Source organism: Sebastes fasciatus, chromosome 11, assembly GCF_043250625.1.
Source record: "Sebastes fasciatus isolate fSebFas1 chromosome 11, fSebFas1.pri, whole genome shotgun sequence".
NCBI lineage: Eukaryota > Metazoa > Chordata > Actinopteri > Perciformes > Sebastidae > Sebastes > Sebastes fasciatus.
This window is the reverse complement of record NC_133805.1, coordinates 11,232,669-11,258,603: the sequence shown is the minus strand read 5'-3', so window position 1 is coordinate 11,258,603 and position 25,935 is coordinate 11,232,669. Positions and strand designations below refer to the sequence as shown.

At 40.2% G+C, this 25,935-nt stretch overlaps 3 protein-coding genes across 3 annotated transcripts in view; all 3 read left to right on the top strand.

The window, feature by feature from the left end:
- The first annotated feature begins 64 nt into the window (after positions 1-64).
- LOC141776782 (phosphoglucomutase-1-like) lies at positions 65-8,582 on the top strand. Its single transcript, XM_074650581.1, has 11 exons — positions 65-776; positions 2,887-3,049; positions 3,342-3,488; positions 3,746-3,871; positions 5,309-5,499; positions 5,597-5,751; positions 5,942-6,057; positions 6,185-6,320; positions 7,173-7,356; positions 7,515-7,643; positions 8,302-8,582. The coding sequence occupies exons 1-11, from the start codon at positions 519-521 to the stop codon at positions 8,389-8,391; spliced, it is 1,695 nt and encodes a 564-aa protein (XP_074506682.1). The 5' UTR covers positions 65-518; the 3' UTR covers positions 8,392-8,582.
- A 2,157-nt stretch (positions 8,583-10,739) lies between these two features.
- On the top strand, positions 10,740-15,722 carry LOC141776781 (leptin receptor gene-related protein). The gene is made up of 4 exons (XM_074650580.1): positions 10,740-10,881; positions 11,190-11,265; positions 13,037-13,223; positions 13,460-15,722. The coding sequence occupies exons 1-4, from the start codon at positions 10,866-10,868 to the stop codon at positions 13,574-13,576; spliced, it is 396 nt and encodes a 131-aa protein (XP_074506681.1). The 5' UTR covers positions 10,740-10,865; the 3' UTR covers positions 13,577-15,722.
- A 3,663-nt stretch (positions 15,723-19,385) lies between these two features.
- LOC141776780 (3',5'-cyclic-AMP phosphodiesterase 4B-like) overlaps positions 19,386-25,935 on the top strand; it is a 57,464-nt gene continuing 50,914 nt past the window's right edge. Inside the window, exons 1-2 of the mRNA XM_074650577.1 lie at positions 19,386-19,527; positions 23,320-23,388. The gene's annotated coding sequence lies outside the window, so the exon portion shown is untranslated. The remainder of the gene's footprint in view (positions 19,528-23,319; positions 23,389-25,935) is intronic.

Below are 25,935 nucleotides of genomic sequence, written 5' to 3'. Positions count from 1 at the left end.
TATTCAGTGTGTGCTACTAATGACTCTAATTGCTCCGCTCACACTGTGTTCACACATTTAACTTTAAATATCCCTTCCTAAAATAGCGCTGAGTGCCTCTCCGATGAGAGATGTCATCCTTCTTTTTGCATATCACTACTCCGAGCGCAGCTGCAGCCGGTCACAGATGGACAAAAAGCTCTGATAACATCTCAGTACGTCCACTCGGACACTCCCAAACACACACACATATTTCTTTGTGACTGGGCCTGCAGCCTTGACAGTGATCTCCCTGCACTTGTGTGAAGGAGCGTCTTCAGTTACTCCCCCCCTGCCTCTGCACACACATTCGTTTGAAAGGTTATTTTGGGCTTCAGAAGCACCACTGTAGCCCTGTGCTTCCAGTGCAATAACAGGAGGAGTCAAGATTATACCCTGCCATTACGGTTCCCCATGTCAACTGACGGGGGGTTTCCCTCTGAACAACAGGCTCTGGCTCTCTACGCTGTTGCTTTAGGTCGGATTCTCATTTTGAAACAATGGACGACAGTCCTCTGCAGGTGTTGACTGTCCCTACGGCCCCCTACCCCGACCAGAGACCCGGCACCAACGGCCTGAGGAAGAAGGTCTACGTATTCCAGTCCAGGAGGAACTACCTACACAACTTCATCCAGAGTATCTTCTCCTCCATTGACCTGCGTGACCGCCAGGGATCAACGGTGGTGGTGGGGGGAGACGGACGCTTCTTCAATAGGACGGCTATTGGGGTTATTGTGCAGATGGCAGCTGCCAACGGGGTCAGTGTCACCATGCGTGTGTTTGTTTGTGTGTGCATGCTGGTAAGTGTGTGTTTGTGTAGGTGGGTGTGAGCGTGTATGTGTCTCCTGTTATTATCCCTTTGTTGTCATTAGTTGTACCAGCCTCATGTCTTATTAGTATTCAATTTGCAGCCTTTGACACATTTAGGAAAATAATAATCAGTTGAATTATAATGATAATGTGTTATAGATCAGACATTAACAGGTTAAATCCAAATGTTAACAAAAGCCAAATAAAATAAGTGTTCAATAAATTAAAAATAAATATATCATGTAAGTTGCAGTATATTATAAGTTTACATGCATGACTTTTGGTCTCTAGGCCTACATAAATTCTTAATATTTGTTCAGCCTGGTCTCACGGGAAGGCGTACAATTAGCACAATATTACACGGACATTACGCATAGCATGAGGGCGCATTTTACGCTTTTTTCGTGTCATTTGTATGCAACACAACGAAACTATGGTAACGTCTGCAGTTAGGTTTAGGCAACAAAAGTCAATACAATAAAATTACAAACAGTAATGCTTGATCACATGCATGAATTGTTTCCTGTGAATTCCTAATACGTTTAAAGGCAATTTGAATCCAGTGCAGGAATGGTGGACTCCGTCACTAACAATGAAAACTAATACATAAAGAAGTAATTACAGAATGTAAATCATTAGCCATTGCTGAAAAAATTTAAATCTTATCAGTATTAAACTATTTGATGTAAATTTGAAGGAATCTAACTTTAAAATGAGTCATCGTTTTTTTTCTTCTTCTATTTTTTCCATTTTAGACCAGGCATTCCACAGGAAGACGCATTTTATGCTTTTCGCATGTCATTTGTACGCCAAGCAACAAAACTATAGTTACATCTGCAGTTAGGTTTAGGCAACAAAACAAAACCACTTAGTTAGATTTAGGAAAAATGTCAAGGTTGGCCTTAAAATAAGTACGTAAACTAAGTAAAATACGTACAGAAACAATGCAACATAAGTATGGAAAACACATCACAGACGTCACTAACAAACGTGTGACAAACACGGGACAAACGTCACTAACGTAACTTCCATACCACACCAGTCTCCTGCTTGAAAGTCCTGTGTAAGTTGGAACCCCTTAGACACCTTTAACTTAGAACCGTTGTGTTTTCGTTAGCTTAGAATGAGCCCTTCATATCTACATAGGGATCGGGTCCTCTTCACGGAGTCCTCCATGTTGCTCCGCCATGTTTCTACAGTAGCACAGAACGAACAAACCAAACACTGGCTCTAGAAAGAGCATTTCACGCTATTTACTACCTGAAGGCCACCGTAGTTCTCCGATACGCTTGTGAAACTGCGGTAATGTGAGCCGCAGAGTACAAAACCGTGGTACCGCCAGCCGCCGTCTGACTTCCGTTGCTCCTAAAGTAGTGTTATTATGGTAAGGATGGCCTCTGAGCGAGGCGAACGGCGTTACCGTGGTTTTGCACTAAGCAGCTCACGTTACCACAGTCTTGGAAAGGGAGGAGTGAGTGGAGGGGTTCTTAGTTGGTTGCAATCTACAACCACACCACTAAATGTCGCCAAATGCTACACACTGTACCTTTAAAGTATGATGTAAATGGCCAGTCTGTGAGTCATAAGCAATGCAAGACAGTGAGAAGAGACGGTATAACGCAATACAACAGTAAAACAATATAACTCTGAGAAATTAATGGATGAATGTTGCCTTTCAGCCATAAAACCGCTGCAGCTCCTGGCTACTCTGATGTCTTCAACTAGAGAAGCATATAAGCTGTTTTGTTTTCAACTCTCTTGCCAGCACCAGTAATGAGCTCCCTGTGGTCCCAGGGTTTAAATTACATAACCTTTGAGCTTCTGATGCTTTCTCGGGTGGATGGTTAGAGGGATTTAAAATGCACTTACGCATAATACAACTTGCTCTTGACGCACCATAACTGCCGTTCATTAAATGAAAGTCTAATCCCACTTTGAGGAAGAAGCATGACACACCAAACCTGATACTCAGTGGTATTCCCTCCCCTCCCCCACTAAGATAAATTAAGATACACCCTAATGCCATCCAACTCACACACCTGTGTGACATTTCCTCAGGTGGGTCGTATGATCATCGGATACCACGGGATAATGTCCACGCCGGCCATCTCCTGTGTGATCAGGAAATACAAAGCCATCGGCGGCATCATCCTCACTGCCAGCCACAACCCTGGTGGACCTGATGGAGACTTTGGCATTAAGTTCAATACTGCAAATGGAGGTAGGGTAACCGGAGATGAGGAAGCATGCAGGGGCATCGACCAAGAGAAAAAATAGTGTTACGAGAGAAGTTAACAAGGCCTCAGTCAGATATGTGGCACAGACGCAGTAATGAGATGAAGTGTGAGAGTTTGTCTGGACATAAAATCTGGGACAAAGGTCAAGCACATTGAAGAGATGTGCATGGTTTTACCAATAACAACCGTGAATATTATCACCAGTATGCTGAATGTGTATAGTACACCAGTACATGCAAATATCAAATGTTATATTGTATTTTCTCCTGCATACAGGCCCAGCCAAGGAGGCCATAACAAACAAGATCTTTCAGATCAGCAGGACCATTGAGGAGTTTGCCATCTGCCCCGGACTGCAAGTGGATCTGACAACGCTGGGCAAACAGATGTTTGATCTGGAGAACAAGTTCAAACCCTTCACAGGTGAAGTGCACCGTTAGTCTGTCACCCATCACGTCCAATTAGGAGAAGCGAGGCAATGAGAGAAAAAGGGGATGGTGGATGGAGACCGGATCAGTGAATCTTTCCCTGAAGATGCTTGCTACATTTATAAAATTGTATAATCTGATTTGAATTGGTTGTATGACACATTTTGCCATTCTTCAGTGATCATTTATTTTAATGTTTATAATGGCATGTACATTCATAGATTAGAAATATAATTTTGTTTCTCATTTTAGTGGAAATTGTGGACTCGGTGGAATCCTACGCCAACTTGTTGAGGAACATCTTTGACTTTGCTGCTCTGAAGGAGCTTCTATCCGGTGAAAAGCGCTTCAAGATAAGACTGGATGCCATGCACGGAGGTGAGAGGATATTTACCAATAAGAGCATGTAATCTCATCAGGGCCTTTCTGTGTGGAGTTTGAATGTTCTCCCTGTGTTAGCGTGGGTTTTCTCCAGGTTCTCCGGCTTCCTCCCAAAGTCCAAAGACATGTGGATTAATTGTTGACTCTCAATTGCCCGTAGGTGTGACTGTGATCGTGGATGGTTGTCTGTCCATATGTGTCAGCCCTGTGATAGACTGGCGATCTGTCTAAGGTGTAGCCCACCTTCACCCAATGTCAGCTGGGTTCGGCTCCGGCATCTAGCGATGAGGTTGCAAATTACAACCAATTAAATTTCTCCCATGTGCCCAGCGTGTAGGAATACGCAAAACCGCCAGGATGCGAATGGCCCTATTTAGAGCGAGTGTTTGGTTTGGCCATTCTGGGCTACTGTAGAAACATGGAGGTCAGCTCAGTGAAGAATACCCGCTACGTATGTAGATAAAAACGGTTCATTCTAAGCTAACGAAAACTCAACGATTCGTATTTACGGTGATCATACATTAGAGAAAAAATACTTTTTAATAATATATTCCATTTCTGCTAATAGATCCCCCTAAATGCTACACACTGCTCCTTTAAGTGCAATACGCAACAGTGAGTTGATGCATTTAGTTGCTTTCCACCACTGCACACAGGAGTCCAGACTCAATATGAGGTGTTGTTTTTTTACTGAGTCACAGGTTCTCAGGAGAAACAACATCAGGCTCATGTTCCTTAAATGTTTGCTTAAGGTCAGATATATGATGACACAAGAATCTGTTTGGCCTCTCAGTCACCACAACAACTATTGCATGATGTTTTTGGCGACTCCATCGACACAAGTGCTTATGAATTATATAACTAAATATATATTTTTATATTAGTATATATATATTTTTAAATATAAAGACAGAAATTGCAGGCTTCGATATAACTTTGGAGAGGTGGTGTGGGGTTATAGGAACTATTGACTTTATGATGATTCATAATGATCAGGTTACTAAAGCTATTCAGAGCATCGCTAAACACTGAAACTGAATCTAACATGTTAGCAGTCCACACATCCCCCTCGCCACCTTTTCACAGGCCATATTGTTTTTTATAGGGTATACATTTTGACCCCTCTCCATTTCAGTCACTCTAAAAACATATCCACATTACTAATTATCACGTTATAAAACTTGTTTGTGGTGATAGAGCTTGGATAGAGAATTTGAGAGTGGTATCGATCTTCTCATCTAACTCTCGGCAAGAAAGCAAATAAGTGTATTTCCTAAACGGTTGAATTGTTGCTTTAAACGGAGCAGCAAAAGCTGACTTTGTTGATGCTGTTTTATAATGCCAATAGTGCCACTTCGTACAGCACCATATTTGCCTTCAGTAGTTCATCATTGTCTTTATACCTGTCTTCTCTCATCACTGTGTGCTGCCCAGTGGTAGGCCCGTATGTGAAGAGGATACTCTGTGAGGAGCTGGGCTGCCCTGCCAACTCTGCCATCAACTGTGTCCCACTGGAGGACTTTGGGGGTCAACACCCAGACCCGAACCTCACCCACGCTGCAGATCTGGTTGACAGCATGAGAGACGGGCAGTATGATTTTGGTGCAGCGTTCGATGGCGATGGGGTGCGTGTGCTATTACTTGTCTCTTTCTTTAGATTTTCTGTAATAAAATAAAAATAACCTTGACTTCTAACCTCTGTCTGTCCGTCTGGCTTTCTAGGACCGCAACATGATCCTCGGTAAGCACGGCTTCTTCGTCACCCCACCTGACTCCGTGGCTGTGATCGCTGACAACATCTTCTGCATCCCGTACTTCCAGCACACAGGGGTGAGAGGCTTCGCCCGCAGCATGCCCACAAGCGCAGCCTTAGACAGGTAAAAACACAGCCTGGCTTTCACATCACAGCCACAACCAATGAGACAGTGATGTTCCAAGCTGAAGCAGCACTAATAGATTTGAATAAGATTAAATCATTGCATTTAAACATGCAAACATTGATAAAAACAATGGTCATATTTTGTTGCGTCTAATCTTCACTGTACTCTTTCGTTGTATTTCCTGCAGAGTAGCCAAGGCAACAAAAATAGAGTTATATGAAACTCCCACTGGGTGGAAATTCTTTGGGAACCTAATGGATGCTGGCAGACTGTCTTTGTGTGGAGAAGAGAGCTTTGGTACAGGTACAGTATCTCTTCAGCCAGTTATTAGATCAAACAATTAGTGGTAGGGGGGAAAAGAAGACTCTAATGTAATGATGATGCTTTTCTTTTCTGTGCATGGTAAACTTTATTATGTATCCTCTTTCAGGTGGAGACCACATCCGTGAGAAGGATGGGCTTTGGGCCGTGCTGGCATGGCTGTCCATCCTGGCCACTAGAAGACAGAGTGTGGAGGATATCCTGAAGGACCACTGGCTCAAATATGGAAGGAACTACTTCACCAGGTGAGATGTTGACACACCTGTGTTGTACTCCATCTTCCATCAAAAGCCACCAAAAACAACGAATCAGTGGTTATTTCCAAGTAGAAATAATGTACATTTTTAATCTGATATAGATGGATGGTGGACTAATGATATAGAGACATGTTAAGAAGATACAAACAGGACATGACTGACATCTAGTGGAACATATGTGTCATTACAGTTTCTTTCAAGCTCTGCACTGTCTAGTGAATGAAAATGTAACATTGTGATGTCTTATGTGCTGAACTTTGTCGAGAAAAAACTGTCATGGCCATGTTCAAAGGGGTCCCTTGACCTCTGACCTCAAGATATGTGAATGAAAATGGGTTCTATGGGTACCCACGAGTCTCCCCTTTACAGACATGCCCACTTCATGATAATCACTTGCAGTTTGGGGCAAGTCATAGTCAAGTCAGCACACTGACACACTGACAGCTGTTGTTGCCTGTTGGGCTTGAGTTTGCCATGTTAGGATTTTTTTTAATGCTAAATGCAGTACCTGTGAGGGTTTCTGGACAAAATTTGTCATTGTTTTGTGTTGTTAATTGATTTCTAATAATAAATATATAAACACATTTGCATAAAGCAGCATATTTGTCCACTCCCATGTTGATAAGAGTATTAAATACTTGACAAATCTCCCTTTAAGGTACATTTGGAACAGATAAAAAATGTGTGATTAATTTGTGATTAGTCATGATTAACTATGGACAATCATGCAATTAATCACAATTAAATATTTTAATCGATTGACAGCCCTAATATCTACATACAAACATGCAACAATAAAGCACATATTCTGTTATTAATAGCTGTTGTTTTTTTGTCCAGATATGACTATGAGAACGTAGACATAGATGCAGCCTGTGAGATGATGGAGGATTTGGAAATTATGATCGCCGGCAAGTCCTTCGCGAAGCAGAGATTTGCTGTAGAGGACAAAATCTTCCAAGTGGAAAAAGCAGACAACTTTGAGTACACAGACCCGGTGGACAGCACCATCTCCAGGAACCAGGTACATTACACACACTGAGCTCTATTCCTATAATGGTGACGTTTTTATGTGATGTAACAAATGGTCACTATGTATCTGGACTCTTTCTGCATCACAGCTACTCAGCTGCAGTCCCCTAAAAGCCTCACATTGTCTGTATTGGGCTATTTTCACTGCAGGGTCTGCGGATAATCTTCTCTGATGGTTCTCGAATCATCTACAGACTCAGTGGGACAGGAAGTGAAGGGGCGACGGTTCGGATCTACATAGACAGCTATGAGAAGGATCAAATCTTTGAAGACACACAGGTAAAATAAATAATTGTCATCTTGTCAATTGTCGAAACATGTCTTACGATTTTACGACTATATGAGGTGTTGATAGTGCTGTGCGGTTGGGGCAAACAGGACAGATATATCAGGCCCTCGGCGGCTCACGTTACCGCGGTCTTGGAAAGGGAGGAGTGAGCAGAGGGGTACTCAGTTGGTTGCAATCTGCAACCACACCACTAGATGTACTACACACTGTCCCTTTAAATGGAAGAAACATGTACGGGTCAACAATTTGATATGTTGATCAAAATACATATATAACATAGAGATTCCTAAGATTGTGTATTGTACAGCTGATAAAAGGGACCCAATACACTGAGCAACCTTGGAGGCCATGCTATCTGGAGCAATGATAAGGACCTCAGTCTTATCTGTGTTTAGCTGTAAAAAGTTGTGAGCCATCCAATCCTTATTGGCTGTCAGTCTCATCAGACTAAAAAGAGACACACAGCTGGATATCATCAGCATGATACAGGGATATGAAACCTTTAAATTTGCTAACAATATGGCCTAAGGGAAACATATACAAAGCAAGTGTGCCTGCTTATATTTAAATATTAATGAGGAAATGCATGAGTGTCATCTGGCAGCCAGGTGCTGGAGTCTCTAACCACATCATCCTTGTTTGGGACAGGTGATGCTGGCGCCCCTGGCAACCATTGCTCTGAAGATTTCTCAGCTCCATCACAGGACGGGTCGAAGTGGCCCATCGGTCATCACATGATTCCTCCCATATGTTACTCCATCATTGCTAAACTCATGCCCTCTTTGTTCTTTGATGATTTTTTTTCTGATTTTTGTATAAACTGAGCTTCAATTCCACGTGTAGCTGCACAACATGCAGTAGTTTGCATTTTAGGTAAATTATATTCAGTGATTTTTCTCTGTTCCACATTAAACTGCTTTTTATTTTTGGGTCATGTGTGTTTTTTGTGTCTTTCACATACACCAGCAAACAGGTTTGTTATCTGTAATTGTTCCAGTTGTAATTCAAACTGATGAGTCACTGGCAAAGAACAACAACAAAGCAACATTATAATATCGTGGTATTAGATGTATACAAGATTACCTTTCAACCCCATGTGGAGTTTATAGTTATTTTTACTAGTACTAAAACTTTTTTTTTCTGCATGACACATTTAAGCTGTCATAGACTGCATTTTTCATTTATTTCAGCTCTGGTGGCTACTTGATATCCATCTGGAGAGCAGCAGCAGCATCAGTCCGTAAACATCTGGTCCAGCTCTGTGATCACAAATGCCCTTTGAAGTACTGTACCTTTCTCCTGGTTTCATCTCCATATCACACTGAAGCTGAAGCCCAACAAGAGGGAGACACACTGAGAGTAGCTCTGGTTCATCTGAGGTCATTTTAGAAATTGCGCCAAAAAAGAATCACTGACATTGCCATCAGAGTTCCTCAATCGTTTTTTTCCGATACATGCAAATGTAACATTTTAGACAGTGCTAATGGAAGAGGAAATAACACACATTTCATAAAATCTAAATTTTGCAAATCAGAATACATAATTCAGAATATGCCTTTTTAACAGCAGACATTTTTACTTCTCATAGTGGGAAAAGAGCAGGTGTTACGACTTACATTAACAATGGCTCTGTTCTATTTAAGTGTCCCAGTGCAACAGTGAGCCAGCATGCACAACACTCTCACAATAATCATTACTTTCATTATTTACACCTGTGCTTTTCCTACTGTGACATGTCAACATGTTTTCTTAAAAAAAATGAAATGGCACATATTTCCAACATCTTCATTAGAGAAGCCTAACCTCAAGCACATACATGAAACCCACTCAAAACTGAATGATTAAAGTGGAATGTTGAGTGTATAATACTATAAATACATTTAGTGTATCAAAAGTAAAAGTACTCATTATGCAGGGAAATGACTCCTGTGAGTGTTAACATATATGATTATAACGTATTATATTATATCATATATTATTACTGATTCGTATGTGTAAGCACTAAACAATATTTTATTCTTGTATAGCTGGTCGATCAGGAGCCTAAGTGGGTTGTTTAATATGTAATGTATATTTTATAAGTAGGCTAAGTAACTAATTACAGCTGAGAGATAAAAGCAGTGGAGTAAAAAGTGTATTCCTCTTTGGAGTGCAGGGGAGTAAAAGTATAAAGTAGAATGCATGGAAAAAAGTAAAGTACAAGTACCTCTAAAATGTACTTAAGTACAGTACCTTGAACATGTGTTTGTAGATTGTTTTCATGCTACTTCTTTTTGGTTTAATTTACAGAAGAATCTCTCAAAACATTTAGAAAAAGATATCATACTAACAAAGATTGAGATATTACTCACTGTCAACAATCCCAGTTTTTCAGCAGATGAGATTTACAAAATGTATTTGATTATTATCTTAGCAAAATATTATATACATAAAATGATATGGCTAAAAAGAATACCCTCCTTTAAAGATACTGATTTTAAAACAGATTTGACTATGATTGATAACTTAAAACTAAAAAATTCTAAATTGGCTAAAACTATTAAATTGTTTAGACATTTCAAATTTAATCCAATTGTTTAACAGACCCCAATTGTTTTGTTTTTAATTCATCTTTTCCTTTCCTTACATTGTATTTGTTGTATAATTTATTTCACTTTTATATTATTTTTATACTGTAAAATTTGCAAAATTGTAATAAAAAAATCTGAACATGTATATAAATCTACTGTATTGAACTTTTGAAATAAAGCATTAAAAAAATAAAATGTACTTAAGTACAGTACCATTGAACCACTGATGTCACGTGGGTGTTAATCAAGGGGCTGCATGGTCCCGTGCTCCTCGTCACGAGGGAGTGCAACAACCATGGGAATAAACTGTATTTGATTGACAAACAAATTTGATCAATGTTCCCACAAGCATCTAATGATGTGAGATGAAGGTCAGCATCACCTGGTGGCGTTCAGGTACACACTGCACGTTCGGGTACACACTGCACGTTCAGGTACACACTGCACGTTCAGTACACGGTGGGCAGCATAGCCTGTAGCCTCTATAAAGGCTACTGTCCCTTTAAGACGGTCACCTGATGACACAGAAGGCCGATGGAGGAAGCAGGAAGTGCGTCTAACCCAGAACAACCAGAGCACATAAACAATACACAAAGAAACAGGGCAAGAAGTCAAACACAAAGTTTCACACATTAATCAGCAATGGCCGGCATTAAAGGTACTGTATTTTAAGCGTTTAAGACTCAGTCGACCGCTGACAGTTACCTTCATTTAGTTACGAAGACGTTTAATGCTTCAATAACTTTGTCGTTGGTGAATCATTTGGAAAGCTTCATTACAACACTGACCGAGGATGTTACGATCTGTTACCAGCTATCTAAGTTACTGCTGTTGTTCCACAGGAAAGTCGTGTTAAATGTCGAGTGTTAGAAGCCTAGAGTAGCCTGTTTCTGTTTCGTTTCTTATTGTGACTGTGTATAAGCTGCCAGTGTAATGTAATGTAATATAGTGTTTCTGTTGTTTCAGCGCTGGTTGGTTTGTCCTTCAGTGGGGCCATTGGACTTACATTTCTTCTTCTGGGCTGTGCACTGGAGCAGTACGGGTAGGTCCTTAGTTATAACAACGTATTTGTGTTATTGCATGACATAGATTTTTACTTAACATGCAATATTGGGGCTTAAAGGATTAGTTAAGATATTGTCAAGTGAAGAGGCAGTTAATCACAGAGATGTGAACAACAGCAGTTAACAAAAACAACACAACACTCTTTAAGAGGCAGAATTAAAAAGAATGGTCCAGGTCAGGGGTCAGCAACCTTTACTATCAAAAGAGACATTTTAGGCAAAAACAAAAATCTGTCTGGAGCCGCAAAACATTTGAGCATTGTGATGAAGGTGACACAGTTTATAGTCTAAGTATATAGTATATAAGTCTAATGCAGTGAGGGCCAAAGTGCAAATGTACTACGGAGTATTAGGGCCACACTGAAGGAAACTAAATAAAGATTCCCTCAAATAAAGTCATAATATTATGAGAAAAAAAGACGTAATATTACGATAATAAAGTCATAACTTTATGAGAAAAAGTCATAATATTACAAGAATAAAGTCACAACTTTACGAGAAAAAAAGAAAATGACAGATAAAATTACTACTTTAATATTATGACTTTATTCTCATAATATTACGACTTTTTTCTTGTAAACCTTTTACTTTATTATCATAATATTACGACTTTTTTTCACATAAACCTATGACTTTATCTCGTAATATCATTACTTTATTCTATAAATGTCAGATTTATTTATTTTCTTCAATGTGGCCCTAATACTCCGTCGTACCGTACCGTCGTACCGTCGTACCGTCGTACCGTCGTACCGTCGTACCATAGACCTACAACAATGATAAATGAAAATGTAAACAAAAAACTTTTATTCATTTCCATTTTAAGAAATCGGCTAATTCCCCACTTTCTGTGATATGATCTTATTTTCACGGCTGTATTAGGGCTGTATGTCGTCCGAAAAAGACGTCCATCTTGGGCTAAATTTGGACCAAATCAGACGAACTAAACATAGCCCAAATTTCAACAAGTATTTTTTAGCTAAATGATGACCATGACTGGTGGACCTGATTTAGTCTTCTCATCAACATCTGTGGAAGTTGGGTGCTAATTCCTCACTTTCTGCGATATTATCTTAATTGCACAGCTGTATTAGGCCTATATGTGGTCTGCAAAAGATGTTCATCTTGGGCTAAATTTGGACCAAATCAGACAAACTAAACACAGCCCAATTTAAAATTTTTGGACTAAATAATGGCCATGACAGGCTAACCAGATTTAGCCATAAAAAAAACAAAAAAAAAACGTCTGGACGTCTGGTGCTTGGTGGGTAGAGGCTTAGAAATTCAGTCCCTTGTATGGGTCAAGCTCCAGAAGTACTGATTCCTACAATTTCCATAATGCAACTCAATAGCGTCTTTCATTAGAGCCCCCCCTGCCCTCTAAAATGCCCACTTCTTTCAAACCCCACGCTCTCAGTTTGTAATGCAGGCTTTCTGTTAAAAACATTTTACACCTCCAGCCCAAGCTGAGATAACTCTGATGTCATTAGGGCTATATTTTCAGACTTATATAATGTCCATAGTCACAGAAAACATTATACAATTGAGCTTCATTTGTAAAATCTGGGGAATGCTCCTTTGAAATGTTTCACTCTGTTCTCGTCGTTTGTTTTGGGATATTGTGTTTTTGTTGATTTTGCACCTGTTAAATTTTATGTGACGTATCTTTATCTTGTGCTGCAAACTCGTGCCATCGAATGTCATAAATTGTGGACCATCCTTTGAACTCTTCCACGTCTGTTTCTGTAGGGTATACTGGCCGTTGTTTGTCCTGATATTCTACATATTGAGCCCCATCCCGACCTTCATATCCAGACGCCTCAGTGATGACACTGACTCCTCCAGCAACGCGTGCAGAGAGCTGGCCTACTTCTTAACAACTGGCATCGTGGTATCGTCTTTTGGGATTCCCATTGTGCTAGCCCGCACCAGCACAGTGAGTTCTTTCTATTGAAATAATCTGGAAGTTGATTTCCATACGGTGAACACAGCCATCGTCATTGGGCTTTTATTTGTGTAGATAAGTCTATGCTGTCTGACCCATATCAATTGTTAGTATATTTCTCTTGCGCTGTATCCTGAGAGATGTTCACTGTTGAGTGTTGTGAAAACCAATTGAAGATTAGGGATTTCTTTTGATCTGATTCAAGTATGAATATTTTCCTCCTACAGATCCAGTGGGGTGCCTGCGGTCTGGTGATGACAGGAAACGCTGTCATCTTCCTCACCATCCTTGGCTTCTTTTTCGTGTTCGGAGGCGGGGATGACTTCAGCTGGGAGCAGTGGTAGAGTGCCCTCAGACGGTGGACAGATAGAAGGACAGATGGATGGATGGATGGGTGGGTAGGTGGATGGAATGGATAGACTGCAGACTGAGGGGCACGTGTGTCCTGCATTCAATAGGGGATGCAGGGTAGGCTGCAAAATGTCAAATTTACTGGGCAAGTTTTCAGGCCGATTTTTTTTATATTAAAGGGTATGAGAAAACACTATGTACCCTATTAATGTGCCTTATGTCTGGGACCAGAGAGACACTGATGCCTATCCACCTTAACCCATATATTTTAGCTTGTCTCGCCTTTGTTTCAACCTCCCAAATCACCCTTCCCATTGCAGCTGCCTGCTATTTCCTTATGCTTCAGTTAATCAATATCAATAAGGGATTCTAAAGGGTAACTTTATTGTAATGTTCCCGGCAATGCTCACTGCCTTATCTGTCCTCGTTGTTCAAAGGGGGAAGTGGCTATACCGAATTATGGCTTGCTTATTATGAGCACTGTTTGCTCTTTAACGTGTGAAGGCAGGGCAAAGTTATCTTAATCCATGCTATCTGACAACTAGTTGTAGGAGTCCTAATCAGGTAAAGATATATTTGTATGCTTTTTTTGTTTTCATTTTTCTACAAGGCTTTAAAGCCTTACTTTTTTGTTCTGGTGCAATTGTTTACATTCTCACCAAAGATCATTTTAGAGTGCAAAAATGGAGCGTCTGAGCTGTGGATTTTATGGATCTGTGCTATGCAGCAATGTGATTCTCAAAAGCAAGCGGAGGCATCTGGAGAAAGCACTGTTTAGTGAGAATTGTACATCTAAGTTGTACAATTCACCCTTCGCTAAGCCCCTCCCCCCTTGGTTACTGTTGCTAGGCCTGTCAAGCTTTTGCACCCGGCATGTCATTATGGCGTTTTCAATGATATCAGTGAGAGATATTCCAAAGGAACTAATGGCAGATTTCTGTAATAATTGTTCTGAAATATCAGAGAGAAGTAGACAGAATGGATTACAATATGAATTTGAGTGCTACATTCACAATACAGGCCACTAAAATCAAGGCACCCCACGCAACTCACGTGAAGGACAAACATATACAGGAACAACAATGTTCCTGCACAGCAGGGTAAGTCAATATATTGTTATTTAAAGCTAAGTTAATGTTTAGTTATGACTCCCTATAGCTTTCATTATAAAATATAAATCCATTTATATCCATTTGTTTAAAGTGGGCGAGGATATTGCTCACACGTGTGGGCTTGATCCATCCACTAGATCTCACAAATCAATAATGATTCATATTCAACCGTCTTTGTTTGCTTGTTTTGCATTTTTGGCTTTCTTAAAAGTGAAAAAATACGACACTCCCCTCTAAACTTTGAGGATATCTTCTGTCAGACTTGCAGGTTCAATACACACCGCTGAAAGCTTGACAGACCTGTGCCTAGTTACGGTTGCTAACGTATGATTGGACAGTGGCCTTTCTAGGGAGGGGCTTAGCAGGCCAGAGAAAGCACCCATATCCATTTTATATTCCTGCAGACGACAAAGAAATTCATACTGTCGACAAGAGCATGATATTAATTTGTGAATTATATTTTTACATGTTGAGTGGTAAATACGGGAGATGTATGTTTTAGGGCTTTACCTGCAAACTCACTCATGCATTCAAGTGCCTGTCATCCACAGCGTATATATTTTGATTAATAGAGAAATCACTGTGATTCATTTTTGAGTCAGGTTTTTGTGTTTCGTCATCAGGGGCCATTGACATTTGTAATCGTGAATCAATATTACATCTTTCTGTTGTATTTCATCATTGTCAGTAACTGACTATCAAGGAGGTTCTGAAGTTATGTATGATTAGCCCATGGAGACTATCACAGAAAATTCTAGTGAGTGTCTTATATATATATATATATATATATATATGTGTATATATATATATAATTTCTGATTTCCTAAATCCTTAACTGCTTTTCAACGTAAATATTATACTGTTTGTCTCACAACTGACATGTTCAATAAAGAACGCTTGTTCTTTCTATTGTGACTCCCATACCCACACTAACGAGCGCTGAAGAGCTCTCAACGGTTGTTTTATAAGCTCCTGACTGCATTTTGGTTTCTAACATTGATTAAATCTCTCTGTATAGTGAAACAAACTCTGTCTTGCTTGTTTATTGCTGGTGATGTGATGAGAAAAGTGAATCTTTCAGTGGATGGAGGTTTGACTTATGTAAAGCTCGTCTCTGGGCAGTGGTGATAGATTAAAACAGCAGCAATAGTGGCTGTAGCAAACCTCTGTATTGGCCTCCCATGAGACACAGACTGGGAATAAAGCAGAGGTGGTGTGTGTGGGTGAGTGTGTTAGGTACATTTCTTTCTGGCCACACTTTGCGAGCAAAAACTAGCCCCGACTGACAGAAATTCAGGTTTGAACAGCTGCTAAATCATTTAGATAGTTTGCAATATTCAATAACCAGTGTGCAAAACACCTCCATGTTTTTGCCTAACAGCCTATAATTTTCACCGAAAAACATCTGTCTGCCCCCCTGGCTGCTCTTTCCAAAAACATTAATATTGCATACAGATTGACAACATTTGAGCAAGCTGCAAAACAAAAGCCAACATTATCTATTCAGAGTTAAATAGGTTGTGATAGAAATCTACCATGCAGCTGCAGTGCAACTCATTCTCTGTTCACGTGTATCAAGAATGCACTGAAGCTGCCTCGCCAATTTGCGCGTTAAACCAAGTGTGTTTCCTCCACAAACACTCCTCTCAGCAAAAATGTTTATTTCTCCGGAAAAAACATCTGTACTTCCCGCCTCCAGTGATTGCATTTCACAAGGAGAAGAGACGCAGCATGTGTGGACTAACATCCCACAGAGAGGTGAGCGGCTGTATCAGTGCTGCTGTGTGAGAAGCACTCATGAAGAAGATTTGTGCGTATGTGCAATAAATAATGTATAAACAACGTGGAAATGCTTGGTTAGAGAAGTTAGAGAAATGAGTTGACATATCAAAGATGTCCAAACAACTTGTGGGTACTGTAGGGACGGCTTCAAGGTTTTTCAAGTAATTCATTTATCATTTCTGCATTTCCAGGGAACGCTTTGAAATGCATATCAGCTGTCAGCATTCACACTGCATTTTGTGCATTTTGTACGATGCGACTTCATTCCTTGACAGTTGCTGCCAGTTAATTACTGTGATTTTTTCACAGTAAGTTACTCGTCAGTTGCTGCCAATTAAACCTGCAGTAGGCAGAATGTTTTTGGCATCATTTGGCAAAAATTCCATAATAACCTTTCAGCATATTGTAATTTGAGTGTTCTGAGAGAAAACTAGACTTCTGCACCTCCTCATGGCTTCAGGCTTCAAAAAATCTAGCCCGTGACAGGAGACTTTGGCCAATCACAGGTCATTTCAGAGGGAGAGCGTTCCTATCGGCTGTTCATTCAACAGAGGCAGCTGTCAATCACTCGCGAACACAGACCAGAGGAAAACAACCAATCAGCCGAGCTGGAGCCTGCCGTCTCTGAGCAGCTGTCAATCACTCACAAACTCCGATCAAACGGTCAAAGTAGGCAGCGCTGATCAAATATGAATCAATATTATGTTCCTGATAAACTTTGCTCCGGCTGGTGGGCGGTGCTTGGTATTTCTTCAACTGATCTCAACATGGCTGCCGGGTCACAAACTTTCTCATTTTACAGCTAAACAGTACACTACAAGATGTTTCTGACAACATTTTACGCAAGAAATAGGCATTACAGTAACAGAATATTGATTCATATTTGATCAGTGCTGCCTAGTTTGACCGTTTGATCTGAGTTTTTTGAGTGATTGACATCTGCTCAGAGCGGGCAGGCTCCAGCTCGGCTCTGATTGGTTGTTTTCCTCATTGGGAGCACCGGAGGAACATGATTTTTGTGATGATTTCTGTCTCATGCACTGCTGTCAGGATATAGTGACCGTTTTATAAAAATAACTTCTCATATTTGCTCCATTTCTACCCACTGCTGCTTTAATTACTGTGATTTTCACATAAGTTTCTTGAAGTCCATAAGAACCAGAGAGAGATTTTCAAGAAGAGCCATCTACATATTTCATGAAGAAAAGCTGGTGATTGATCAACCCTGGATCAGTTACTTAGATAAGAAAAGTGCTGAAAGAAATACCAACTGCCCCCTGGCTTACATCAGTGACACTGAGACCATGTGAATCAGAAGTGCTGCTATGTCCCAAAACCCATAACAGGACTTTATGGGCTATAAAGTGTCTGCTGAGTGAGAGAAACTGCTAGAAAAGTGATAAAGTCACACTGTGTTCACGCTCTATGCGAGTGAAAAAAAAAGAAATGAAGATGAAGAAAAGATGAATAAAGATGGAGACGAAGAAAGAAAAGGAGTCCAGGGACACCTCATTCATCTCTGTTCCAGGACAGCTGTTGCCTGGCAACAGCCACGGCATCAAGATTATTCTATAAGACCGCTGAGACTGCTCTTGAATACTACACACTGTACAAAGCATCCTAATACAGTGCACGCCATTAGGCAGGTATTATGCAAATGTGTTACATGATGACATCACCACGTTACGGAAGAACAAGCAAGGCGTTTCAGGCAGTTCAGGAGCAGTGTTTCTGTAGGCAAGAGTAACTCTATTTGGTGTGGACTTAAAGCAGCAGTGGGTAGAAATGGAGCAGATATGATTAAAAAAATATTTGATAAAACGGTCACTATATCCTGACAGTAGTGCATGAGACAGGTAATCTGAAAAAAAAAAATCATGTGCCTCTGTGTCCTCCAGTGCTCCTAATGGCATCTGCAAGATTTCACAGACCGGAGGAAAACAGCCAATCAGAGCTGTCTCTGAGCAGCTGTCAATCACTCGCGAACTCCGATCAAACGGTCAAACTAGTCAAATATGAATCAACATTCTGTTACTGTAATGCCTATTTCTTGCATTAAATGTTTTCAGACACATCCTGTAGTGCACTGTTTAGCTGTAAAATTTGAAAGTTTGCTCCGGCTGGTGGGCGCTGCTTGGTATTTCCTCAACTGATGGCTGCCGGGTCACGAACTTTCTCATTTTACAGCTATACAGTACACTACAAGATGTGTCTGAAAACAGGCGAGACATAGGCATTACAGCATCAGAATATTGATTCATATTTCATCACCAATAGGAACGCTCTCTCTCTCTCTGAAATGACCTGTGATTGGCCAAAGTCTCCCATCATGAGCTAGATTTTTTAAAATCCTGAGGAGGTGCAGAAGTCTCTCAGAACACTTATATTACAATATGCTGAAAGGTTATTATGGATTTTTTTTGCCCAATTATGCCATAAACATTCTGTCTACTGCAGGTTTAAAGAAAGCACAAAATGAATAGGTCCTCTTTAAAACTTCTGATAATTATTAGTATGTTAGTTTTAATGATAACAATAATGAGCTGCCCAAAAACTTTAATTTAACTTTGCCTCACTAAATCATAAGCAGACAGACTACAGCAGTATACATGACTGCTATTTAAAGAGACAATCAACTGAAACACATCAGGGAGTCAATAAGAGCTTAGGGGGGTTGTAGCTCCATTAAACTGGTGGAGCAGATACATCCATACGGTGCTCTCTCTCTCCTCTCTGGCTGGGAGTCAAATGGACGCAGTAGAGGAGGGGATGGAGGGAGGGAGGAAGGGAGGGAGGGAGGTTGGGCGGTGCTTGCTGGCAGCCATTGGGTAAACGGAAGGATCTGCGTCGTCGGTGTCAAAGCCAATCGATGCGCTCGCGGGTTCGGGAAGGGGAACGAGCGCGAATGGCACAAATGGAACGTGATATATAAAAAGGGGGCGCGTGCTGTTAGGGAGAGAGCGAGCGGCAGAGAACCAGGAGGAGAGAACACAGTCAGTCAGAGTACCACAACCACAACAACAAACGACCGCAGAGAGGATAAACAACCGGTAAGAACTGCATGTAACCGCCCTGTCAGAGAGATAATGCTCCTTAATTAGTAAGGGAAAAAAAATATATATATTTATCCATCTTTTATCCACATTATCGTGTTAACACGTGGGTAAAGCTAGCTTAAAAACCGTTGAAAGTTTTGCCATATTATCCATCTAAAGTAAATCATGCTAAGATAGCTTAAATATTAAGGTATTTCTTTGCAAAAAAAAGTGGTGTTTCAGGATGCTCAGGTTTCATTTGAGCTGCACAAGAAGCTATTTTCGAGGAAACATGAGGCAGTGAAGGGAATCTTGAGTTTCCACTGAAAAAGGTCTTTTGATTCAGTCACATCACGTAGGCTTCTTCTTGTCTGTCTGTACGTAGGCTGCTGTGCTCTTCATCTCTCTCTCAGGACTTTGCATTGTGGGCATCTTCGCTTCCTTTTGTCAGCCGACTTGTTCAGTTTTATTCAGCGTGTGTCTAGATGGAGAGACATTTCTGAAAAGAGTGATGTGCTGCTCTGGAGACAGCCTACACTCATGTTTAGGGCACTTTTTCCATGAAGTATGGTGGAGGTGGTGGTGGTGATGGTTGTGAGGTCAGACAAGGTATAAAAGACATTCACACTTAGTGTTTTTCTCTCACTACAGAGGAAGATGTGTTATTATAATGAAATCTATTTGAGTTTGGGACAATTATTGTGCAATAATTATCTGATGGACACTTTGTGCATTAATCTGGCAAAACTGTCATCTCATCAATATACATATTGTATTATCTTTTATATATTTTTTATATTTATATTGCACTATCTCTTTTTTTGTTGTATTATCTTTTCATTAGCACCTATGGGATTGTCACAATCTAATTTTCTTGTACTGTACAATGACAATAAAGGGCTTGAATCTTGAATTATGGTTGTGGGTGGTGGGGAAAAAAAGTGAATATTTGTATAAATGGAGAGACAATAGAGGGGACTGTGGGTAGTGTTTATATGCCATTACACAATCAATCACTGTCCATTTAGCAAATGAAGTCTCAGTTAAATGAGGTCAACCCATTGATTTCCAGAAAATAGATGGCACTAGTTAGGCCCTTTATTTCACCCTAGAGGAGAAATCAACAGATTTCTGTTGGGAATTAATGCGTTTGACTTGTATCAATAAAGAGACTCAATAGTGACCTTTTTATAGGTTAGGTAAGAGGGGAGACTGGGGGGGATTGTAACAGTGTTGTATTCATCATCTCCATTCTTTGTTAGTGATTGTTTGTGCTGAACCTTTCAAACTTAGATTAAAGGCTACGGTTTGCCAGCTATACACAATCAATCATTTGACATCCAGCACAGGGGTCATACTGTACATTAAGTGAGGTAATGTACTGAGAAAACCAACCGTTCCAGTGGCACAAAAGTTGCTGCATAAGGGCACGTGCTTTGTTGTGTTTTTATGTAGATAAAATGAGCACAAAAGTATATGCGTGCTAAGGTATCAGTCAAGCTGAAAAAGCTGGGATAAGGATGTGTAGCTGATCATTTTCTTTGTCTAATTGTAGTATTCACAATAAGTGCAACATTCAAATTGGGCTGCAACAAACAATTATTTTCATTGTTGATTAATCTGTTGATTATTTTCTCGATTAATCAATTAGGTGTTTGGTCTATGAAATGTCAGAAAATGGTGAAAAATGTCGATCAGTGTTGCCAAAGCCTAAGTACTGTCAGAGAGGAGTAACGGAACCAGACAATATTCACATTTAATAAGCTGGAAACAGAATTTTTACTTTTTTTTTTTTCTTTTTTTTTTAATTACTCAAACCACCAATTAATCGATTATGAAATAGTTGGCGATTAATTTAATAGTTGATAACTAATTGATTTTATCGTCGCAGTTCTAGAGAAAACCAAATTGTTCCACAGTGGCACAAAAGTAGCCATTGCTTGCTGCATAAGGGCACATGATTTGTCCTGTTTTTACATAGGTAAAATAAGCACAAAAATGTGTGTGCTAAAGTATCAGTCAAGCTGAAATGGGGATGTGAAACTCATTTTATTATCATTCTATTAGTTTCATGTCTAAATATAGTATTCACAATAAATGTTCGGTATTCTTAGTGCAGTTGAAACAACTAAGAGCAGAAAATGTCAAAAATTCTTCACATATTCCTTGAAAATGTGTTATTGAACTAGGACTGCCCCATCTTAGTCCTTTAGTCGACTAATCGGTTGTTTAACTAGTTTAAACTACTAGTTTAACTAATTTCTTTACTCGATTAGTTGTTTTTTTATGCTTTTTTTCTCATGCTGAATGACTTATTTATATAAAAAAACGTATGAGCACATCTCTGGTAAACACAAGATTTAAAGTGGTGCTTTTGTAGGATTCTTTGGGGGGAAACTCAAACTCAACTAATCGCATGACCGTTAGTCAACTAAGACTTTCTTTGGTGAAGTACAGCCCGATATTGAAAATAAACACATCCTTTTTTTTTCCCAGTGTCACGTGTTTAACATTCAAACTTAATTTCTTTTTGAGTCTTAAAATGTTTCATGTTTGTATTTATGAGCATCATGTAGGCTTGTGTGCGGAATGATTTGGAGAAGCAGAACCATGAAGCTTCCTCACTGAGTTTACAGTAAGAAGGAAGTGTGTAGTTTATTTCTGCCTGGTCACATGGACGGCGTTACCTCCATCCCAATGTCTCCACTACTATAATATTCCAACTCTACTGGGCCTGAACATCTGCTAATGAGCACAGATGTGAAGGGTCTTCTTTAATCTTGAGACAGGAGTTTTGTTGCGCTAACAGCATTTATTTGACTGTCTCCCCTTTTTTTTAGAATAAGCTTTATTTCAGTTCCAAAACACAAGAATTAAAAAAACATAACATTGATTCAACCCGAGTATTATTTATCTTTTTTAAAATCATTTTTAGAGCTGTGAACTGGTTTGGCATCATACAAGCTCTTCTATTATGCCACAGTAGAGACATTTCACCGGTGTGACGTACTCTCAGGTTAAATTTTAGGAAGAGATAGGTGCACTTCCATTTTAAGCCCAGTTCATAGCTGCATATTTGCATTTGTGTATAGTGCGCCAGTCATGTGGTGTGTACTCAACCGGCCACTGTCCTTTTATTCTCAGTCTGTGCTGAAACAACAGGGCACATACATCAAGCTTCTTGTCAAAAGGGGCTTTGGCTACCAGACTGATGACTCACTTACTGGCTGCTTGGTGGCTTTACCAGTTACTATACTGCCTTTTCTGTTGCTGAACACTGATGTTCCGCTTCCAGCTGACGATGAATACACGCCGTGTCTGCGCTAGGAAGTTAGGTTAGCAGAATGAGTGAGTGTTTGTCATAGTGAGAACTGTGATTTAAAAAAAAAAACAGCTGATTATGAATACAGAAAGCATTGTGTGTGAGTGTTTCCGGTGTGTGTGTTATGTGTTGGATGGTAATCTGAACTGTGATTGTAATAACAGTCATGCATTTAGAGAGCCGTAGCAATTATGCAAATTCCTGTGAAGAGGAGGAGCGCAGCAACTTCTCAGGGCTTCCACTGTTCTAGTTTCACACTTTTACTTCAACTCTGACTCATCAAAAGTTAATTTATACATCTACTATTTACAATTGTAAAATCATAAATATCTCTGTTCCCCTTTCTATGCTTGTCGGAGGGAAATATGTTGCGCCTTAGATTGTGATATTGTCAGGAGTCCTTGTTGCTGAGCAATCACATTTCAGTTTTTTGCTGTGATATGTGATCTGTGAAATTTGTAATTCATACACTGTTTGTCTTTCAGGCCGACAGTCTGCTGACGTGAATTCCCGCCCATCCTCTCACAACTGGCTCAAGGAGAAGAGCTTCAGCCGTGAGTTCACTTTTTATAGTCTGGGTGGGAATGTTGTGGTCAGAGTCAGTTTCTTACTGTAAGCCTCGTTGCTGACTAAGTAGTGTATAAGATTTCTTTATTGGTTTTCTAGCAGAAGAGGTTATTTTTCTATGTATAATGGAGCTATTGGCTGAAAAAAAATCACAGTAAGTCTGCAGTACAGTTCATTGGTCTCTATTAAACATAATCCTTTGTAGCTTTTTATTGGTACATCGATACTGAATATTTGAAACGTTTTTTGTTTAGAAATTATTAACCTTATCTACATTGATCGATCAGATCTGTCTGTGAGCTCACCTTGTCTGTTTCACTACAGGCAGATTCCCCTCACTCGCTATGGTAGTCGCCGCTCACGTCTTGCTTACGTCTCACTTCCAACGGGTATTCCCAGTAAGGTGTGGTGTAGTGGTGCAGCGGGGGAAAATGACTGCGGGGTGACATTACGTTCTGATTTGTTAAGCGAGTATGTCTATTGGCATCAGCTGAAGGGAACGCCAGGCTGCAGCACATGAAAAATGAATAATCTTGACATTATGTATGAATTGCCAATCAGATTTATTTACTTATTAATCAAAGGTGGTGTAACGATTTTGGATCATTTTGGCCAATTTGAATCCTTGCATATTTGTATGAATGTGATTGGGAACAAGCCCTTGCAGCCTTAATATAGATACTGACACAGATACAAGTGGTCCACAGGAGGTGGTGGGTGTACAGTTGGGGGCTATCAGGGTTCATAGACCCAACCAGTCACACACACCCTGTGTGTAGGAGGTGGTGGATCATATAATTTGTTCACTTCAACCTCCAGTATCTCCAAGACTGATTAATTTCTGTCTCAGCTGTCATCTGAAGGCTTTACAGCCATGTTGACATGGAGTTTGCCAGCTGGTGACACTCTCCAAAGGCCCCCTCTGTGCCCCAAATCCTGCAGACTATGCCAAACCTTCTGTTACCTCCTTACTCTCCAAGCCATTTGTTATGATTCACCCTAAAAGCTTTAATCACTGTAGCTGGTGATGGAGAGTTTAGTCTTGTGAATGGATAACTGATGAAGTGCTGACACAGACGGTACTTCAATCACAATACCTCCAACGGATGTTAAATTGGGTGACTTGCCTACGATGGGGTAATTAGTTTATGTGTGTGTGGGTGTTTTGAATTTGACAATGGCACTCCCTCCTAATTATTGGGCTTTACAGCAACTCCAATCAAACAGTGACTCATCCAGAGTCACAGTTGCCATGTGTCCTGTCCTGGCCCACCAATTATTTCCTCATTTCTTTCTTTTTCTCTTAAATGGGTTTGATAGGGTCTCTGACTAACGCAGTAGCACGTCAGCACTAAAAGCACCTCTTTCATCTAATTATACGAAAGGAAAAATTATATTATCGGGGATGAATGCTGAATATGAACAAATTATTACAGTTGTTTGCTACATTTTAAACCAATTAAGACCGTTTGTAAGACAACAAAGCTGGAAATAAGTCTGCTTCGGCCAGTTTTTGTACTTTGAGATTGAAAGAGCGACATTTTCATGACTTGACTTGGGATGATATTGACAACGCCAGCATGACAAACATGGTGTGACAGCAGAACCATCCTAAAAGGGTCTTGTGACATGTAGCCCAGTGGCAACAGGCTCACAGAGTCTGGCCCTCCCTGTCTTTCTCTGTCTCTCTCTTTCTGTCTGTACAGTAGGGCAGTGGGTTACCTGCATGTGGCCTCCACGCTGACGTCATCTTTCAGCTGCCACAAATTGGTGTGTTGTTTCTCTCCCTCCTCAACAAACTCCTCTCAGCCTTCACCCGTCTCAAAAGTTCCTTTCTGCTGGAATCTGCTGCACGGCACTGAATGCAAATACAAATGGCAAAGTTTCCATTGTGACTGTTTTTGATTTGTAATCCAAGCTGACAAGTGTCTGGCTCTTTATTCCAGTCATAGAGCTAATATGGGGGGAGTGTTAAAAACAATATAAAACTGTTGAAGGATGTTTGATAGGTGTCAACTTAAATTACATGATAGAAGAAATCATGTTGACGTTTACATTCTGAGAGTTAAATGAACATTGACAGTTTTGCTTCACGTTAACACTTTATTTTAATTTAACAAATTAATCTGCAACTATTAGGGCTGCTTGAATATGGCAAAAATCATAATCACGATTATTTTGGTCAATATTGAGATCACAATTATTTTACACGATTACTCATTACTGCATTTAGAAAGAAAATGTTGTAGCCTACATTTTAAAGTTAAATGCATCAATCTGATGCCACTTTCACCCCGGGCCTTTCCAAGCCGACCTAGAGTCGGTCGCGGTGCACCACTACAGAGGAAATGCGCCCAACGAGGGCAAGCCAGCGCCGGGGAGTGGTCCCACGAGGGGATCCTCCCATGCCAAGCGGCCATCCGTGACCCGCCGAGCGGAGCGAGAGCACACCGCTGTAAAGGAAAGTGATGCACTGGATTTATAACATAAGACAAAACGAGAGCGTCCTTGCAAAATGTAATGCGTCACAATAA

Coding starts and splice junctions, on each gene's coding strand:
- LOC141776782 (XM_074650581.1), top strand. CDS start 519: ATGGACGACAGTCCTCTGCAGGTGTTGACTGTCCCTACGGCCCCCTAC. Junction 3,050..3,341: donor GTTCAATACTGCAAATGGAG/GTAGGGTAACCG, acceptor TCCTGCATACAG/GCCCAGCCAAGGAGGCCATA. Junction 7,357..7,514: donor GCACCATCTCCAGGAACCAG/GTACATTACACA, acceptor TTTTCACTGCAG/GGTCTGCGGATAATCTTCTC.
- LOC141776781 (XM_074650580.1), top strand. Junction 11,266..13,036: donor TGTGCACTGGAGCAGTACGG/GTAGGTCCTTAG, acceptor CTGTTTCTGTAG/GGTATACTGGCCGTTGTTTG. Junction 13,224..13,459: donor TGCTAGCCCGCACCAGCACA/GTGAGTTCTTTC, acceptor TTCCTCCTACAG/ATCCAGTGGGGTGCCTGCGG.